The sequence below is a fragment of the Idiotropiscis lumnitzeri genome, chromosome 1, assembly GCF_059441095.1.
Source record: "Idiotropiscis lumnitzeri isolate Australia: NSW breed Sydney's pygmy pipehorse chromosome 1, RoL_Ilum_1.0, whole genome shotgun sequence".
Classification (NCBI taxonomy): domain Eukaryota; kingdom Metazoa; phylum Chordata; class Actinopteri; order Syngnathiformes; family Syngnathidae; genus Idiotropiscis; species Idiotropiscis lumnitzeri.
Window position 1 is genome coordinate 21846053 of NC_142391.1, and position 20855 is coordinate 21866907.

A 20855-nucleotide genomic window follows, 5' to 3' on the forward strand; every position below is an offset into this window, starting at 1 on the left:
ACGATAACTCATCGTTAGCAAGCTAATTTGACACCATTGATGACATCACAACATTTAAGGATCTCGCTGGACTGCTGGCATCATATGCTTGCATAGCTAGCACTAAAGTTGTAGACCAAATTCGTGCTGACCCATCCAGAGCAAGCTACCCATAGACTGTGGACGGAAAGATTTCTCTCACGGCTGCTAGCACCATTAGCATTGGTGGCTCGCACAGCAAGCGCTCCAGTTGTAGACTAAACTCATGGAACTTGTTCGCAAGCTATTCAGACGGCTGACAAGCATTAAACGACCTCAAACTGGTCGGCGCAACATTCTGCACTCGATTTGCTGACCTTGTAGCATTCCACACGATTCCCAGCTGCGATGAGAGAACAACACGACAATGTCATCTGGCCTCGATCTGATGATTGACGCGCGTTTCATTGTGATGTTCTTCAACGTCATTCCCATTCCAGAACGTTTTGTTGTCGTGCTTTAACAATCATTCAACTGTTTGACATTGTGAAACAATGTTCTTAGCTCTGAAGAACGAGATGGAGAACGAGACGTGATCTGACATTGGTGTGCCTCAGCTTAATGCTCGTGGATGTCATTCTCAAATGTTTGCCGTGCTTTTACAATCATTTGACTTTAACATTGTAGACGACGTCCTGAGTTCGGACCGGAGAACAAGTTGCGCTATGGCTTTGATTTGATGATTGGTCCCCTAAAATGTGCTTGGTCTTGAATGTCGGCATGTTTTTGGTTGTCATTTGATGTTGGACATTGTAGAACAGGGGTGCCCACGTCCGGTCCTCAAGAGCCCCTATTCAACCTGTTTTAGGTGTATCCCTACTCCAACACACCTGATTCAAATGTCCAGCTCAAGCCTGATAACGATCCCAATGATTTGAATCAGGTGTGTTGCAGTCGGGATGCATCTCAAACAGGCTGATAGGGGATCTCGATGACCAAACTTTGTCACTCCTGTTTCAGAAGAATGTTCCAAGCTCTTACTGAAGAACAATGTGAACAACAAGACACCATCTGACATTCTAGAATGTTCCTTTTGCATTTGTTGAGCTGTCAACACAACTTTAAGTGTTCCAAGCTCTGTCTGACAAACAGGAGGGCATTTTCTTTTGGTCGGATTTCTGGTCTTCTAAAATGTGTGCTTGAGCTTAATGTTTTCACAATGCTCTTGGATGCCATTCTAGAATGTTCTTTTTAGCTGTTGGACTTTTAGAACAACATTCTCTGGTGTCTGAAAAGCAAGACGTGGTCTGTTGATTAATCTTCTAAAATGTGCGATGTCAGTTTAGAACCGACGTTCCTTTTGCTGCTTGTTTTCTTTCACGGAAAGATCCATTTTGCTGCAGGACAACAGAGAATGTTCTCAGCTCCAACGAAGGACAACGATGTTGATCAGTCTCCTAGAATTTGTTCTCGATTCTTGGATCACATGTTCTAAAACGTTTTTGTGCTTCTCATGCTACTACAATCCAACCCTCCAGCTACCTTCTCAGATTGGTTTTACGCAAGAACAACGATCGGTGTGCGTCATGTCATTCTAGAACTTCTGTTTTCTGCTTTCTTGCTTGTGCTTTGCCAATCTTTTTGGACCTTTCAGAAATTGCGATGAAGATGTGACGTTCTCTCGGCTGGATGATATGTTAAGTTCAGTTGCAGGGAATTTTGACTGATTTGCATTACCATGGAGACAACTGGAGCGGCCTCTGAACCATGCGTGTTGAGGCTGCATGTGTGCCATGCGTGTTTTATGTAAGTTGTTGCATGTTTGTACCTTGTTTTTTTTTAGTGCCTTTATTTTTGTTTGTTGGGGACTAAAAGTGGTCAAGATTAAGTTTTGGATGTGCTGTCCCTTTAAGAGTGTGCCAATGTCATCTTCAAGCTCAAGTTGAAGAAAACTAATAAACAACTTTTTTTTTTTCTTACGAGTCTCTTCGATATGTGCACCTACTGGTGCTCGCAGGTAGATGTAAACAAGAAGTGGACAACAAATAGGAAAAAAGACAGCGTCTTTGTGATTTTAACTATCAGGAGAAAACCTGAATTAAAAAGGAGAATGGATGACAATTTTTAAAACGATTGACAAGGTCAAACGAAGTGTATGACAAAAAAGAAAACATGAAATTAGATCAAACAGGAAGTGGGTGGCAAAATAAATGGAAGTAAATAAAAGAAAACTGCAACAGGAAGTTGATTCCAAAACAGGAAACAAAAACATGAAAGGTTTAAGGATATGATTAACCAGACAGGAATTGGATGATGAAATAAAAATGCTGGATGAGATCAAACAGGAAGTGAATGACAACATTAAAAAAACGGAGAACTACTTGAGTGGAACGGTGGATGACTGGTAAGCACGTCCGCCTCCCATTTCTGAGGTGCAGGTTTGGAACGCGGGCTTTGTATGCATGTTCACCCCGTTCCTGTGTGGGCTAAATCGGGGCTCCTCAATCCTGTTCCTCGAGCTCCGCTGTCCTGCTCGTTTTTCACCTTTCCCTGCTGCAACACACCTGATTCAGCAGACCTTGCTGATTCTCTGATCATTGGAATCAGGTGTGTTGCAGCAGTGATGGAAAACAGGCAGGAGACCGGCCCTCAAGGAACAAGATTGAAGACCCCTCTCTGAATTGTCACTCGGTGTGAGGATAAATGTTTGTCTGCGTGCCCGCGATTGGCTGGCAACTTCTACTGCCTGAAGACGGACGGATGGGATAGATCCCAGCACGCCCGCGACCCTCATGAAGAGAAGCAATTTGGATAATGGATGGATGGGAACAGAATTGGAAGACCAGTGGAAAAAAAAACTACATGGACAACAAAATGAAACAAGATCTAACTTGTTAAAAGCAAAATAATACAAATTGAAAAAAGGTGACAACCAGAGCAAAATTAGAGCAGTCGAGGCAACAAAATAAGGAACAAAATTATTTTTATTGATCCGAGTGCAGAAACAGTTGTCAATTTAAAGTGTTTTGTTTTGCATTATTTTAAAAAATAAGCGCGTGAAGGAAAATACTGAAGTTACATTGAAATGTTTTTCTTTTTTTTTTCCCCCTGCGGGAATGGAAAAAGGAAGCGAGAAAAGCACCTGAGTCCTGGAGACAAGTCTTTGGAATGATACGGTCCACATGTCACAGTGTAGCGTTGCCATTTCGGTACCTTTTATTTTGAAAGTCAGCCGTGAGTGGAAGGAGGAGGGGTCCCGAGAAATTTCACAACTTCCGCCACAAGGAGATTTTGTTTGGAATCATTCACTCATTCCCAAATCACCATATAGGAATTCTTATGTAATGGGTCTAGAGAGACCCTAAAAATTCCACCTAAAATCCTTAATTAGTGATTGGAGATTCACAACACTCTAATCACTATCAGGATTTAAAAACAAAAAAAAGTGTGCATAATGGATATTATAAGTTGTATTATTGTCACGGAAAACTCCAGCAAGTAGGGAACGAGTGACCGATTCAGAATGCAGTCGCTGCAATTTGATGTGACAGGGTGGGTCGGCCATGCTTGAAGTCGGGGGAGTCGGTGGGTCAGCGCCTCTGCTGGCTGTAGACGGGGAAGGCGAGCGTGACGTTGAGCGAGTCGTTGTGTTGCACCAGCGACGTGTGCTGGTAGTGCAGGACCAGCTCCTTCAGCGACGCGTACAAGTTGTACGGCTCGGCAAAACCGAAGCCCGTACTCGTCTTGTTGATCACGCAGTGCTTCACTTCTCCCTCCACCCTGGATGCACGGAAACAAAAGTTAAAAACATGCACACGAAGGAGAATCGTGTCCTTTTGTGACTAAACAATCCAGAATGGAAAACTAAACAAGAGCAACCAATCACAAAATGATCAAGACTGCAAGGTGTTTTCTGAGCTACGTTTAAGTTTCTATGAATGTGCTCTTCTGGTATTTCAGGGCAAGATATTTCTTTTCCTCCATATGTTTTTCCGTATTTGAAAACATATACAACAGCAAAAAAAATTGCACTCACAGACAAGAGAGACAAAAACGACTACATATGCATGAAAAAAACCTCACAAATGAAAAACCAAAACACTAACAAATACATACATTCACATTTAGGCATATCCAACATGGATGACCATACAAACGCACACATACATGCAGAAAACCACAACACCAGGCACGCACAAACATACACTAACTCATGGACAATCACGTATACATACACATACATATATTTTGGGGGTGGGGTGTTGTGGACCAAAAATGTGACTGAACAGGTGCAAAACTCGCAAGGAAGGCAGTGACGCGTACATGACGGAGCAGGCGTAGCATCCGGGCTTGCTGCTGTCTCGGACCAGGAAGGTTCCGTCTTTCTTCCCTCTTAGCAGCGACTCGGCTTGACCGCGGTTAATGTTGCCCAAACGCCACAGACGCTCATCGTGGTGAGGGAGGTCCTCCTCGTCCTCCACCATGCTGTACTCACTAGGGACCACCACCACGAGAGAGACACTTAGCAAACAATTCACAATCGAGCGAGCGGTGCGTTCAAGAGCGTCCCGTCAAACGAGGACTGACTTATATGACGGGACTTGCAGCAAAACTCATGTAATGTCTTGTTACGTGCGATGTGTCGCTTCCTGCAGTGTCTGTGTCATGTGACTTACTTTTGTCTTTATTTCTTCTGATGTGACTTCCTGCTCTGTGTGTGTGTGTGTGTGTGTGTGCATGTGAAGTGACCTTGTGTTGAGTTATGTATGATTTTCTATTGTCATGTAACTTTCTGATCACTGTGTAAGTGTATGTCATGTCGTTTCTTATCTTGTGTCATCACTTTCTACTGTCATCAAATTCATGACTTCCTGTTTCATCAGCAGTCATGTAACTTACTGTGTTGTGTGTCATTGTCATGTAACGTCCTGCTGTACATGTCAACAGTCATGTAACTTATTGCTGTGTTAAGTGACTTCTTATAGGATCATCAACTTTGTCTGACTTCCGTGTGTGTGTGTGGGGGTGCGTGTGTGTGTGTGTGTGTCTTTCTATTCTTGTGTGGACCAACCCCTGACTAAACACCTTTGCTGTCAGGACAATTTTACTTGTTAGGACATTTTGGCTGGTCCACACAAAGAAAATGCTAGGATGAACCCCATTCGTCCGATAGAATGTTCTGTATTAAGTTTCAGAAAATGTATGCATGTGTGTGCGTGTGTGTATCATGTGATTCCTGCTGTGTCATCAACTGTCATGAGAGTTCTTGTTGCAAGTGAGCAGACTTACTCCTCTGTGGTCTCGTTCTTCAATCCGAGCCACTCGTTCAGTTTCCTTTGCCGGACCCCCTTCTGGGTCAACCACCTGCATACACACGCATATAATATATATATAAAAACACACATACGAAGGTTACCGTGAGCATCACATAGCAGTGTTGTTATTGGTTTTGGCGTCGATGACGTACATGAGGTACAGGTCTCTGGTCTTGCGCAGCTGGATGAGGTCCGGCTTGATACTGTTCATCTTCTTGTCGATCTCGCGGTAGTCGGCCGCCTGCTTCTTCAGGTCCACCTCCAGGTGGCGCTTGCTGTCCACAATCTCGCTGATGCGCGAGCGTAATTTGTCATAGTTCTCCATGATCCTGACGGGACAGCAGCAAGAGGTGATGAAGAGCAGGCCGACACCTCGGAACAGTTTCATACTTCAATTTAAGGCTTCAATAAATGAGCAAGACTTGCTAGGATACGTACGCTAGCCTACAATGTAGCAGACATGCTAGCAGACACAAGGTAGCAGATAAAGCAGCTAACACACTGGCAGCGGCTTGCTTGGATCTCCACCAGCGGAAAGGTTACTCTTCCTACGGCCCAAGTTTCCATGGCAACATCCCACATGCCTAGGCTGTGGGTTGCCTCGGCAACAGCCTACCTCTGGATTTCCTTGTCATTGCCCTCGCGGCGGAACTTGTCAATGTACTCCTTGCTGAAGCGATCTTGAGTCTGACACTGCTCCTCGAAGATCTTGATGGTCTCGTTGAAGGCCTCGATGGCCGTGCGCTTCATCTGGATCTCCTGTGGACACCATCGCGGAGTCACCATCAAGGCCTCTACGAAACAAGAAGTTGCACGTGCGTGTGTGTGTGTGTGTGTGTGTGTATACCTGAGAGGTTCTGGTGTACTCTTCGTAGAGCCTGTCATACTCGCGGTTCTTCTCTTGGTACTGCAGATGGTACTCGTGGAGCTTCTTGCCCACTGCCTCAATGCTGTCCTCTTTCACTACTTGGTCCTGAAGGAGAACACAAGGTTAGGTGTATGACTTGACAACTCAGATTTGAGAGGTCCATTTTCGGACTTTTTTTTTTTTTTTAAGAACTGGGACGTTTACCAGTTTCAAAGAATACTGCAATTCGAAAAAGTCACAGTTTTAAAACTGCTAAAACTTCCCATCAGTGGTATGAGCTGTTTGTCTGGAGAGCAAGAGATTGTCAATCTGCTCCTTTTAGATTTTTTCCAGGAACAGCAGCTTGGTAGAGGGAGCAAATGTAAGACGTACTTGCGAAGAGTGAAAAATGACGCCATATCTCCAAAACGAGATCACTCTGACAAATTCAAGAGAACGTTAACATATTGTAACGCGGTTTGGACCATCTACGAGAGTGTCTACCTATGGTAAAATAAAAACAATAGACTCGCTACCGAAGCAGGTAACTAGCATGGCTAACATCAGTTTGTTTCCATTCTGATGAGCCTTCACAAACCGAAGAACAGAGAAGCAGCAATTTATTTTCTGAATAAGTACTTTTACTTTGTACAATAATTTGTTCTTATTTAGAAAAAGTCAATGGTTGATTTCATTTTTACGTGTACGTATGCACCAATGTATTGCGCTCAATGAAAAAAAAGTTATTTTCCCAAACATTAATTCTTAAATAATACATTTTGGAGCCATCTGCAACAGTCATACAGTACCATTATGTATTGTTTCCAGAATCTGATAATGGCTCAAGCCTACTTGGGACTACCTTGAAACGTGAAGGTTCAGACTCAAGACTTGCGCGCATATGACAACTGTACCTGCTGGTGCTTGGAGACCGGGTAGAGCAGCTTCACATCCAGCTTGGGGTTGTACTGCGCCAGGGACTCATGCCGGTAATGATTGATGAGCTCCACCACCGAGTTGAACGTCAGCGGGTCTGAGAAACCGTACTTGCCCTCGCGGTGGAAGATCTTGATCAGCTTGTTGTTGCCCCCCTTCCTGCGCATACACACACAAAGTCAGCCAGACTATCCTGTCGCCTCAGTTGCAATGAGAGTAATGATGATGGCCTTCACCTGAGTGTGAGAGTGTAATCTCCGTGCATCTTGGTGGAGGCGTCGCGCACTAAGAAGGTGCCGTCGGCCGTGTCACGCAGCTTCTCGTTCACTTCCTCCCTGAAACATTAAGCGGCGAAATGGCGGGGAGTGTCTTGGAGCGCGTGTGTGGATGGCGGCGTGCATTACCTGGAGATGTCGCCCCAGTACCACTCGGCATCGTGCAGCGCCATGCTGTTGTTGAACGTGCACGCAGTGGTGGAGGCGGTCGCTGAGGCCGGTGTGGACGGTTTGGCGGGTTTGGGAGGTAGAGCTGAAACAAAGATGGAGACGCCATTCGAGCAGTTTGTTGTGTAAACACAAAATGGTGAGATGATTGTCTCAAACAGGAAGTCAACATCTCAAGACCGAAGCAAGTCAAGAAACACAGTCGAGATCTAAGACAGAAGAATGGACAAAAAATAGTCAAGGACCAGGACAAGAACTATAGTAGGTCAAGAGGTACGTTGAAACGCAGTCCTGGATCCAAGTCAAGAACCACCGGTGTAAGTAAAGAAACAGTGAAGAACCAATATAAGAAAGTGTGGGAAAGTAAAAAAAACATTGAAAAAACAAACAAAAAGAAAATCCCAGAATGTCCTGCTGTGATCTCTGAGTAGTTAGACCAGGTATCGTCCTACCTGGACTCTTCATATTGATGTAACAGAGAATCGAGTCCCGCCCCCTGCGAGCCTCCTGGTGCTCCATGCGTGTTTGCAATCAATGCACACACGTCGCCACCGCCGATGCCGTTTTTGGTGGCAAGCGTCCGCACGCTTTTGTCATGAGTTCCCGTCTGCCACTTCCTGTCGGCGCGTCTGAGGCAGCCGAAAGGAGAGCGGCTTGGAGATGTGTGACATCACCGCTCACATTCCACCAATCCCCAGCCAGCTGTGAAATCGCCACGGCAACATCACCCCCCCTTCCCAAATCCTCTACCTCTGCTGCATCCTGGTGAAGCGATGATGTAACCATTTCAGAAGCGGCCAATTATTGACTCAGCTCACCGTTTATGACTAACACAGCGCTGCTCTGGCTTCCTATTGATTGATTGATTGACTGACAAGTGACATCATCACTCGATTGTCAGACTGCCTGGGTGACACTTGTCAATTACATGACATCTACGACACGGAGGGCACGAATTGATGCGTGCAGCTGAGAAAGAAGCGAGCTCGTATCTTGGCATGCTAGAAAGTTAGCATTGCCTTAGTACGTTACCTGGAGCAGCCAGGTTCACGTTAAGCTCGCTGCTGATCAGAACCTCCAGAACCTCAATCAGAGGGTCTGGACCTGACTCACACCTGAAAGCAAATTAAAAAAAGACATTTCAGTACTTTGTTGAAATTAAACTGGAAGAACAACTACAATTCCTACAAATATTACGCATTAATTTTAAAGAATTGACAGTGACGCATGGAAAAACCCTCCATTTGAGGTTAAAAGTTGAACCCTTTCACATGAACGGATGCCAGTAATGGTTCAGAGCTGTGTGTGCAGACTAACCCTACGGTGGTCTGCCTGAAAAGCAACGGGCTGAAGGTCTCAGCGAGTCCTCGGACGCTGAGCTGGTTCCGGGCGGCATGCATGCAGAGTCGAGCCAGATGTCGCACCACGCTGAGCAGGGTCAAGCCGTACTGGGCGGCGCATGTTTGAGAGCTAGCGATGCCCAGCAGAACCCGGGAGCACTCCTCGGTGTCTCGCACCTCTGAGGGTGGCCAGCAGCAGTGAGGTGAGCGTACAGGCACGTAAGACAAGAACCACGTTTAAAAAAATGTGAGCGTGACGCGATGTTGGTATACTGTAAAGGTCGAGCAGTGCAGACACACCTTGAGCGGCGTGGATCATGTCGGCCTGCAGCGAAGATGGCAGGACCGGCCCAGGAAGCTCTTGCAGGAAGCGGACCACGCCATCACACAGGGCCGACACCTCCATCTGCTCCAGGTCTGCAAACAAACATGCCACGAAGTTACAAAATCGAGCGTCAAAAACCTCTCGGCCGGTGCCCGTGCGACTTCCTCACCGGCTTCGGCCAGTTGCCTCGTGTCCAAAGTTCCTGCGCTGACGCCACGATACACACCAGGATTGTCCGTGCCTGTGCATGAGAACACACAGACATTATTATTATTTTTTTAAAGATTAAAATAAGATTCCACGCCACCATGTAAAATAATTGAATAATGACGCAATTAAATATTAAAATAAACGTTAAATGTGCTTGTAAAGTTGTTTATTTTAACAACAGAACAAGTAGTTTTCATTTTCTTATGAATATTAATTCCAATTTTAATTTATGAGGTAATTACATATTACTCAACAAATGTTAAATATACAGTTTGTCTAAAATGTTAATGCTAAAAATCACTAATTTTATTGTCATTATGTAATAATTAGTTTATCACTTACTGATTTTTAAGTTAACACATTTGAAATGAGTAAAGCAGTTTATTAATAATAATTCATATTCAATCATTATGTTATTTATATATATATATATATATATATATATATATATATATATATATATATATATATATACACATACACGCATTTAGTTATACGGTAAGTGATTAAGCAATAATTATTGAAAAATAGTTTACTTCTCTCTCATTTTAAATATTCCTAAAATTAATCATCAATTATTACAATGCGTACCTTTGCTCTCAACGGCCTCCATCAGTCTGCTGAGGAGGGGCGGGGCCGTGTCGGGCGGGCCAAAGTGTTCCGGAAGATCTGGCAATGTGACACCTGCACGCGACAAAACCAAACATGAGTTCGCGTCAGCGTCACCAAGCGGTAGCGACTCCGGCGCTCACGCACACACCTTCAGACTCCGAGTCGGTTCTCATTGACGCGGCCGACGGCGGCCTGGGTGGTCGAGGCTTGGGCGTGGGCGGGGACATCCTCTTCCTGCCCACAAATTCCACATAGGTGCCCGGAAAGTCGCCCTTTTCCTTCCAGAGAAGAGCGCTTATAGTCATTTATTAATATTTTAACACTGGACGATTCTACCCATCATCCCCATTGGTTAATCCGCTTAAAATTAATTTTAAATTATTAAACAACAGCGTGAGCACGTGCGGCGCAAGTATTGCTGTTGTTCATTTGGGGTGCCTTGCCCCCGTTCCACAATTTCTGACTTTTGGTGTGTGTGGCTTTAAAATATAGTGCCTGGTGAGTGACGTGGTAGTTAGAAAATGATTGTGTAATGTTTATTGCATTGAGCTCATGTTCGCGGCTGACTCTTATAAAGTACTGGCCACTGATTGGTCGATTGCTGTTTGTTGAAATAGCGTAATACTCACAAATATGACTGTGTGCTGCAGCAGGCCGGGTAATGGCAACGTGCATATGTGCAGGCTAATGTGGGTGTTGTGTCCTGATTTGCCAAGTTCAGAGTAAAAGGGAGTCGTCGAAAAAAATAACGGCTCCCAATTGTGCCAAACGGGCCAGTTCAGATGTCTGCGTTCTGGTTACCGTGGTTACTAAGGAATCCTACCTGCGTGGTTTCGTTGAAGCCGGGCAGCCATCCGATCTCGGAGGGTCGCTCCTCGGCGCCGGCACTGCAGCCGAGCACCAATAGCGCTCCCTTGCTGACCAGCAGCATATCGCCCACGTGGAGGTCAATGTCCTCCTCGCGCTCTTTCTTGTAGTCATATAGCGCGCGGTACTGAAAGCCCTCTGACGCCATGATGACAGCGGCTATGGCTTGGCGAAACACGGAGGGGGGGAGGGGAGGTGCAAAGAAGTCCCTGAATGCAATTAAAAAAATAGCTTTTGCCTGAGAGGAAGAGTTTAACGCGCAGAACGGCGTGGGAGATTATATGGCGTCTCCCCCATCTCCATGTCCACTAGTGTCGTGTCATCCGTTGAGCGCCAGATGGCGAGCTATGTTTCTGTTCATGAACAGGAGTCTCAGCTGGGGTGGAGGCGACATCGGGCGACAACAGCTGCACCTGCAACAGGACAGGAAGTCAGGTAATGACAATGCTGTCATAACTTGAGCCCGATCAATATTTGGAGGCTGATGGCGATTTCGGTATTCGGCAGAAGAAAATAACCAATTAATGGCCTGATTAATTAAAGAAATCCATAATGAAACAAAAGGCTTTTTTTAGGTCCCTTAAAGGCTTACAACGATAAAGACGTAAAGTACAAGCAGAACATTTGACTGTTTTACACTATTTTGTCCTCGAACCTCCCAAAAAAAACTTCCTGAATTGGAGCACTTTTGTCAAGGTAACATTGTACTGTACTCATAAAAAAAAAAAATAATAAACACTACAACGGACTTAATGAATAATGACGTCATGATGAAAAATTCTCGCTGGTTTAGTCTTGCTTTAAATTGACATAAATGAATAATGAATATAATTTTGATATGAATCCATGCTATTGTGCACTAAAATACTTTAGTGTTATTAGTTGTTCTGCTCCCGCTAAATTTCTCAACATATTCAAACAATAGTAAATCCCATATACTCTCAAAAATCCCCAACATTTGCATAGTTCCCCCCCAAAACAATTCACGTTAATACAATTTGTTTCCAAGCCATTTTACTCCATCATACTTCACATATTCAAACTTACAAATATTCACGACATTTCAGACATTCAGGCAACCAATTCCCAAAATTCCTGTTTTCCTATAAGTCAACATTTTTCTGACTAAAAATACAGAATTAAAGAAACATTTCACCTAGTCTTTCCAAATTTCTTTCAAACTATTGTATTTAATCGCGCAACATTTTCAGTAAAGCATCAGCCCTCAAATTTGGTCAGATGTACGCCTTGGGATGCTGAATAGGTAAGCCAATTTGGAATTTCCCAAATTATAATGTGCAAATTGTAGCTAGTGATACATTTCCGAGTCACATGACTCAGATCCAAATGCTGGCTGGTGCGTTCAGGGGGTTGCATTTAGGGGGCATGTAACTTAGGATGATGTTGGGCCCACGTGCTTAACTCGGAAAGAGAGGAAGGGTGGTTTTTGCCGTTTTAAAGGAACACTGGGCTGCATCCCTGAAGTGAAATATGGTTTATTAATGTTGTTTTACCACATAAATGCTGCATAATAACCATTTTATACCTATATACACGCGTTAGTAGATGTCTGTGTCTATGTGTTATGAGAATGGGAATAATTGGAGGGAATTCGCACAGGGCCTAAGCACCAGGAATGTCTGACTCATGCGAAAAGGTACAGCCGATAACGAAAAAAGGGAGTATCGAAAAGGGAGTAAGGATTGGCAAAGGCCAAGGTTGTGCGAAGGGCCATGCAAACCATCAAAGCGCACTCGAACGGGAGGGGATGGGATGCGATATTGGCTATAAGAATGTGACGGAGGCAAAACGTAAGTGGAGTCGGCTGAGGGTTCTACGCGCGGACGCCCAGCATCGTATTTTTTGCTCGCATTACTGAGGACGCCGGGGCTCTCCGTCCTTCCAGCACACGGTAATGAGATTTATGTATTGCATGTAATCTATGAGCTGAAATACAATTGTTGCTTGCTTGCTTGTACACTTTATACTGTGGCTTAAATAAAATGTGCCGCTTGTTTAACGCAGTGAAGTGTTTGCTGTCCATGTAAATCGCCGACGATCCGCGATCCTGAAGTTAATAATAAGTCATAGCAATTGATCATGAGTTGTGACTATTATATTATTTGATACTGTAATTGATTATAAGCAGTGTCTACTCAAGGGCTCACGCTTGTCTGATTGGATATAACAGACAACTTAACACATTGTAGCCTGGCGATTGGGTATCAGTCTCGCTACTAGTCACTCTTATTGATGCTGTAATTGATCATAAGCAGTATCAGAATTGTTTCAAAACAATCCCAAAAATCAACACACGTTAGTTCTGGTTTGCTATGTGTGCTAGTCACCTGACCAGTGGAAGGCAGCAAGAAACAAAAGATGAAAGATGAAGATAAAGATAAAGATGTCCTTTAATAGTCCCACAATGGGGAAATTTGAGGTGTTACAGTAGCAAAGATATAGATCACACAGAGTCGGCGGCGTAATGTAGCCGTTAATGTATAACATTAGCAGCAGACATTCATAAAAAGCATGCAAATATACACAGTATAAACGTATATACAACATATACAAGTGTATGAAGACTATACAAACGACGGGGAAGGGAATTTCTTCGGCTACCACATTTGAATTGGGAATTTGGATCATTTTAACCGCTGCAAAGTTGATGTTTTTTATTTAATCTATTTTAAATTGTGTCAGGCGGTTAGAACATCCCGCTGACAGTGCAGAGGAGTTTGAGTCCGGTTTCAGCTTTCCTGTGTGGAGTTTGCATGTTCTCCCCGTGCCTGCGTGGGTTTTCTCCCACGTTCCAAAGATATGCATAGTAGGTTAGGTGAACACTCCAAACTGTCCCGATGTGTAAGCGTTCATCTATGTGTGCCCTGCGATTGGCTGGTAACCAATTGAGGGTGTACCCCGCCTACTGCCCAAAGACAGCTGGAATTAGCTCCGCGACCTTCGTGGGGAGAAGCGGAACAGATAATTGATAAACTGTGTCGTTTGATGCTCCGTGCATTGACCGCGCTTTCAAGACACACGGCAGTTAAGATTAATTACAGTTTTAATCACATTTGTGCAGCGAGGGGGATGTGTGGGCAACACCAAGGATGTCACAGGTAGGACATTTGCAAATGGGTCATTTGCCCCAGGGAATGAGGATTGTGGTTATAGTGCACCGACCGTAGTTTCACGTGATATGTCACATTACATTTGCTGAGGAACTTAGTTTCTTGTAAACTGCTTGTTCTGTTAGGCGTTACAATTCCCAACACGGTCAGCGAAGCACGAACAGGCTGAATAAATATGTTAATCACATGACGTGAGTGAAGTGATCTGCGGCAGCGGAACACACAGCAAATCAATGTGACATGCCAATACAATAATATAACGGCAAGATAACGTGTCTTGATTTCAATGGTGACTATGACTAAAAAAAAAAAACTATTTCTGCTGGGCTGATCACATGTCCTGTCTCAGTTTCGCTGTCCACACTGTCCTTTTCCAGCGTTCCGAACAGTATCCCCAATTGCATCATTATTTTATTTCCCATGTTCTGTAAAGCGCTTTGTTACAGCGGTTGTAAAAACCGCCATATAAATATAAATGTATTGTGAAAAATATATATATTTTAGTCCTTTTTCATCAGTCTGGATCTTTTTTCTGTTTGGAAATTGTGAAGAATGCTTTGCAATGTTTAAATACACACCAACGCTCAATTTTCTAAATTCCATTAGAGCAGTTAAACATGGCACAATGTGTACCTTTCGGTTTGTCACTTACGACTTAAGACCTTTTAAACAATTGCTGCAAGCTATAGGGCGTGCATGCCCAAGTCCTCCCTAGCCTGTTTTAGATGCATCCATGCAGCAACACACCTGAGTCAAATAATCAAGATCGTTATCAGGCTTTTGTAAACCTTGTTAATGAGCTGATCATTTGAATCGGGATACACCTAAAACAGGCTGGATAGGGGCTCTTGGAGACCGGACTTGGGCACCTTTATTATAAGGTCTACAGTTAAGCACACACCGGTGTACTATCATACAAAACTGCTTGTTGTTTGGTAGCCTCTTAATTAATTTGTTTGTTTTTTTTACACTTGAGTCTCAAACATGCATGGGTGAGATTTGCAAGTGACTTGGATCATGATCACTGTGCTGAATGTAAGATGATGGTTAAGTTTGCAGAATTCCCAAAAATAAGTAGAACGGTTTTGCTCAAATGTCTAATAATGTCTCCAACACTAATTTTTTTTAATACAGCGTTGTAAATACTAAACGTATTTTTATAAGATCATTGAAAACTCCTTATTTCACCCCAAACGTTCTAAGAATACCTATTTTCTGCCTGCCCTTCACATTTTCTGTGCTATAAATTACACAGTATTTCTATTTTTAACTATAAACGCTCAACGTACAATACAGAAATGACCTTTTTTAAAAGGAGGAACTGCAAATTTTTTTGAGTTCACTCTTAATATTTTTAAATACAGATAAGTCTGTTGCTCTGAATTTTCTGCTGTAACAATCCCGAATCGTGGCGTTCTGGTCGTCAAAATTGTGCCGTCACGCGTCAGCTGACCTACTTTGACGTTCCCTACATGAACAATGATTAACTGTCTTTCTGACTGCTACACGTCAAACACTCGAGTGAGTGTGATCATTTGAACGTTTAAAAAAAACATTACGAAAGAAAACGTCGGAAAAGTGCAGAAAGGAGCGAAAATGAAGACAAAAAAAAAGAAACAGGAAACCACAATGCGTGCCTCTGTTAGCCTAGCCTGTTAGCAACTGCCACTGTTCTCACCTTTTTAGTACGCCAGTGAGCGTCGAGCAGAACACAAGGTGGGCGTCATGACACAGCGGCGAGCGCGGAACACGTCAGAAAGTGGTCCAAAGCGGGGGAAATGTCGGCAATTTGGTTAAATTTCACTTGAAAATTACTCGCTCGTGGTCCTTCCAACTGGATTTGGTAGACAGCTAGACAGGTCAAGCTAGCGTAGATAGGATACACCGTACTTCCGGTGGGGACCATCACAGTACAACTAGGTTTAACTAACTAAAATATAAACATATTGTGTTTAAATACGTTACACGACTGTCTATGTATACATGCAATGAATAAATTTATTAGCCACGTATACACGGATCTACGTGTGTGGGAAAAGGGCGCGCGACACAACACGCTGCTTGTTATTTTGTAGTGACTTTCAAAATAAAACATACACAGGTGGGGAGCGGGGTTTGATGCTCTGGCGACCAAACACAGCTGATTTTCAATATTAGTCGTTTCAAAAAGCAACAGCATGTATCCTTTATCAACAATTTGTCGATTTGTTGCGTATGCGCTCCATGTTTAACGTCGAATCTGTCTTGGGAAACGTCGCAGTTGGTTTTCGAAGGATGGGCTCTGGCGTCACATCCGCTAACCCAGATTTCTCCGGTCCAGCTTGAGGCTGCGTAGCAACAAAGGAGCGAGCGTGGGGGTGTCACGAAGACGCCACGGTCATGAGATAAAGCCGCTGGGCTGATTTTCCAGAGACAAGTGTTCATTTCAATAAGCTTTTCTTTGCACATACACCAGTGAAAATGTAAGGAATTGATATGAAGACTTACTTAAAAAAATGTCTGAGGGAGCTTTTTTCAGAACACTATTATATAATAGTGAGTATAATTTACATTAAAACGAAACTCATCCATAGTTTCCTCACCTATGACATGGCAGCTAGGCTGGCCAACGTTCCAAAGCTAAAAAAACAATTAATGCGCTCGATTGTATTGAGGTCAAAAGGTGAGCAGAGCTGCAATGTTGGCTAAATAAGTGTTACCAGGATTAACGTCCAGCTACCCTACACAAAAAAGATGTATATATTCAGCTTTCAGGTGAAATTTCAACATTTGTCTGAAGTGCAATTGACTTGACCATTTGCTCCAATCTGCGAAGTTGTTGCGGGGCCGGAGGCCGTTTGAATTTGGTGATGTGCGCATTCGTCGCTTAAATGCTTTTATTGTCTTGGGTGCTCACTTGTTTTCCACACTTTATTAAAATTTGTCCATAATTCTTGAACCTTGGGGTATATTTGATGATAGCATGCCAGATTCATTGGGACACGTGAGAAATTAAAACAGTTTTGGATTGTAAAAAAGAAAAAATAGTTTCTTAAAAAAATACATGCAGATTCACGTAAATTAAAATACAATCTAGCTGATGTGCTTTACTTACACATTAAAATGTCACATTTTATTTCATTATGTAAGGAATATGGGGTCATGTGCCTATGCCTGTGTTAAAAAAATGCACTGGATCTGGAACTTTCACAATTTGTTCAACATTTCCAGGAAAAAAAAATACACCTTTAAAATCTAGCAAAACTTTGGGATTCAAAGTTTAGTGAACATCAGTAGTATGAAGTCACAATTATTAATAACTCGGTGGGTTTTGCTTCTTCTTAGGCTTTTTATGAAACAACTGCTTCAACAAGGGCTGCAAGGAAAATACACAGGAAGTGACATCACTGGCTCCATAGATTACTTGCGTAACAGTTGACTTGTTTCAACAAATTAAAATTGCCTGTAAAATTCATAGAGGTCCCCAGACTTCTACCCATTACTTCATTGTTTTCACTAAAATTCGGAAGACGGCCGGCGTTCCGAAATGGATGTTTAACTTCAGAGATTCCAGAGTCTAACGTTATGACAGGTATTTGCCACGAGACATGCGCTCTTTTGCACATCCTGAGTGTGACTTTGGGTTGCCATGGCGATGAGAAGTCAATGCTACAAGCTAAAGACATCGCCGAGCTTGTGCACACGCAGCCTGATGCTACCCGACAGGTGCAGACGCTTCTTCAGGAAGTGGCCCACCTGCTCCGAGTATGCCACGTCGCAGAACACCCAGATCTCGGCCTGCTCACGCTGGATGTTCGCGTTGCACGTGGGCAAACCAGCGCGCCGGGTGGTTCTACTCAGAGCCTGCCACACCTGCGGCGGGGAACAAGACAAAGGATTAGCAAATAACATGACATCATTCGCAGATGTATGGGGGGAAAAAAAAGCTACTTGTCTTGCATGATGTCATTGTTATTTGATTTTTCACCAAGCCCTTGAAGACACTGACAGCACACATGACTGCCATGTTGGTACCTGTTCGATGTCCCGTGCGGCTCCACAGTTTTGCTGGCTGATGACCCACTTGGACCTCTGGCGCGGGTGCAGCGCATGCACGGACATGGTGCGTCGGAAGCGTTTTGAGAGTGATGGCGAGTGTTGGCGCACACCTTTGGAAGCCAACACGCTCCAGGACCGTTTGACAGCTACTGGTGCGACAGACACGCTCTTCTTTGGGGGGGTGTTTGCGGTTCCGCAGACGCCTTTTAAAGCGTCTTGTAGACACTTGACATCCGCCATGTTGATGACGGGAGCGCGTTTAGCTGGTCTGATGGGCGGAGGGCGTTGTGTTGACATTTGCGAGAACCATGGCGTGAAGACGGGAGGAGGGCGGCACGGGAAAGGCTCCAGGAGCTTTTCTGTGTTTGCAATTAAATCACTCAGTCCATCAGAGCCTTCGAGACGATGGTGAAGAACCACATCCTCCATAATCACGCCTCATCTTCATCACGTACATACTGAAACGACAACAACAAACTGACAATAAAGGGATTTCTGATTCTGATGTTTAAACATTGCCTCGCAAGCAGGCTGTTCATTTGGTCCAAGGGGCGCCACTAGTTAATTCACCTCTTAAAGATCATGTGTGACGTAAACTTGGCCAACCATCTTTTTGAGTAATACTTGAGGCTAAAACTATTTTAAGCATAATTTTGTTTCTTGAACACAACCCACCCAGGTTCATAGTTAAACCCATAGCAACGAGCTTAACGATAAAATCATTTAAAGAAAGCTGAGTCGCCAGTCGGCCATTGTACTGCATTGTTAATTGTCTCGTTAACTGCTTTTGTCCGATCGGTTTAGCGCAACACCTGCATTTTGAGCATCTGGCTCGTACATGTATGGTACAACATATATCATGTCAACCTCCTCTCTGTTAAACTCTTCAACTGGCTTTGTACACTTCCCATGTTAAGCTCTGCCATTGTTGTTCTTTAAATGACGTCACACACTTGCGGGTTTGTCGCTCGCAAGGATCTCACTTCCGGAAAACGATTACTTTTTCGAATGAACAAAATAATTTTTTTATGCTGCTTAATTACTTTACTTGTCACATAAAAAGAATTAATTTGGCATTTTCTGGGCTCAAAGAAAAAAATTAGACCAACACCAAATTAACAACAATAAACACAACCATGCCAATATATGCTGTTTTTAAGCCAGGTATCCCATTTCGAAATGATCCAACAAGAAAAGTGTTTTATTGTCGAGCGTAAGGACTGTGACGATAATTCGATATCAATATGTATCGCGATAGTTGAGTGAGTGACATCAATAGAAAATTGTATTGATAAATTATCGATCAAAAAAAAAAAAAAAAAAACGGAGCAAATTCGACATCTGACTGCCCTACTCGTCACAAACTCCCTCCCATTCCAGAAATACAACCCGAGGTTTACGCATGCGCCGCTGACCTAGCGTGACACTGAACAAAACAAAACAAAACGGGGGGCAAAGGTGGACTTACCGGCGACTTGAGGAAACGCTTGCTCAATAGTTAAGCCGATAACAAGCACCCCCCACATACAGTCCCAGCTCTCCGCAACAATTGTAAAAAAAGAAAAATGTATATAATAATAATAATAATTCGATATATATACAAGCCTACCGATATAGTTTTCAGCCATATCGATCAGCCCTAGTCGAGCGTGTATCTTGTGTGTTCGTGTTAGTCTTGCTAGTTGCCCCACTAGTAGCTGATGAGACAAGCACGAAACCAAAACAAAACAATGCAGGTCTATGCCCATTTCAAAATGACAAAACTAGGAAAGTGATGCCAATCGAGCATGTGTCTTCCTTAGGCGGTGCGGCATTTCTTGCACATCAGAAAACTAGGTGCATATATGTGTGTTTGTGTGTAGTATAAATATGAAGTAAAAGACAAGATCGAAGGGCAATGCTTGCGGTCAGTAATCCAGTCTCTCTGTTGAAGTTTGTATGGATCCAAGTCGCCCATCAAATGCAATTTGTCTGCAAACAGCACCCTTAAGGTCTCTGTGTATTTCTCCGTCGTAACAGACGCTTTTAGTGCACTAAAACCATGTAGATGAGTAAACAAGTCCAAGTGACCATCGTATGAGTTTGCAGGGAAAAGGCGAGGTTGCCATCCATAATGGACGATCGCGTGGGATTGTGGGATATGTTACTATTTTTAGCACGTACCTCGAAGCACTCTAGACCCAATGTAACAAATGATGTACCACGTATAAAGCAGCTAAAAATCAGAGTTTATCGAATATGAAAAAAAAATACATTATATTCACCAATGATGGGGTGACGCTAATTAGCTACACTTAAAAGATGCAGTCTCTTTGAATAGGAGCTGTTCTGTAGGTTGTTAGCGGTAGAGAACAAAGCTTACAATCTAAACGTCAAATCGGGACTGTCGGTACTTAGACGGCAGCAGCTAACAGTTAAATATGGGCGTATATTTATCTTAATTAACCTAATGAAGCAGAAACACAAAATTCAAGAAAATACATACCTTCACGTTGGTCAACGTGAAGCTGACTGTTGCTAGCAAATGCAGACATCTCGGGAGTCTCTCGCGATACTTGAATCAAACAGCGAGATTGTCCCATTTGGCTTGCTCGACTAGTCGTGCAAGGTAGTCGAGCTAGGCCAGGAAATAAACGTCAAAAGGGGGTTACTTCATACAAGTCTCAAGGCAGAAGCTCACATCTGAACGTGTTACTACATTGAATTCCAACGAAAATAATGAACACTTAAACACAAAAACGAACTACCAATCTTCATGTCGACCATCGAGGGAGGAGTTGCAAGCTACTGCTGACATCTCGGAGCCTCTCGCGATACTAGAATCATTCGATAG

At 43.5% G+C, this 20855-nt stretch overlaps 2 protein-coding genes across 2 annotated transcripts; both read right to left on the bottom strand.

Annotated features, from left to right (window-relative positions):
* Positions 1-2924: 2924 nt before the first annotated feature.
* LOC148343709 (phosphatidylinositol 3-kinase regulatory subunit alpha-like) lies at positions 2925-16020 on the bottom strand. Its single transcript, XM_088288329.1, has 17 exons — positions 15663-16020; positions 10810-11266; positions 10135-10264; positions 9966-10058; positions 9334-9405; positions 9140-9256; positions 8817-9018; positions 8532-8614; positions 7461-7584; positions 7293-7391; positions 7035-7215; positions 6121-6246; positions 5890-6032; positions 5426-5602; positions 5248-5322; positions 4282-4452; positions 2925-3738 (listed from the first exon to the last, which is right to left on the bottom strand). The coding sequence occupies exons 2-17, from the start codon at positions 10999-11001 to the stop codon at positions 3549-3551; spliced, it is 2175 nt and encodes a 724-aa protein (XP_088144455.1). The 5' UTR covers positions 11002-11266; positions 15663-16020; the 3' UTR covers positions 2925-3548.
* A 1049-nt stretch (positions 16021-17069) lies between these two features.
* On the bottom strand, positions 17070-20819 carry shld3 (shieldin complex subunit 3). Its single transcript, XM_088289439.1, has 3 exons — positions 20508-20819; positions 17999-18480; positions 17070-17836 (listed from the first exon to the last, which is right to left on the bottom strand). The coding sequence occupies exons 2-3, from the start codon at positions 18449-18451 to the stop codon at positions 17633-17635; spliced, it is 657 nt and encodes a 218-aa protein (XP_088145565.1). The 5' UTR covers positions 18452-18480; positions 20508-20819; the 3' UTR covers positions 17070-17632.
* Between the last annotated feature and the right edge of the window lie 36 nt (positions 20820-20855).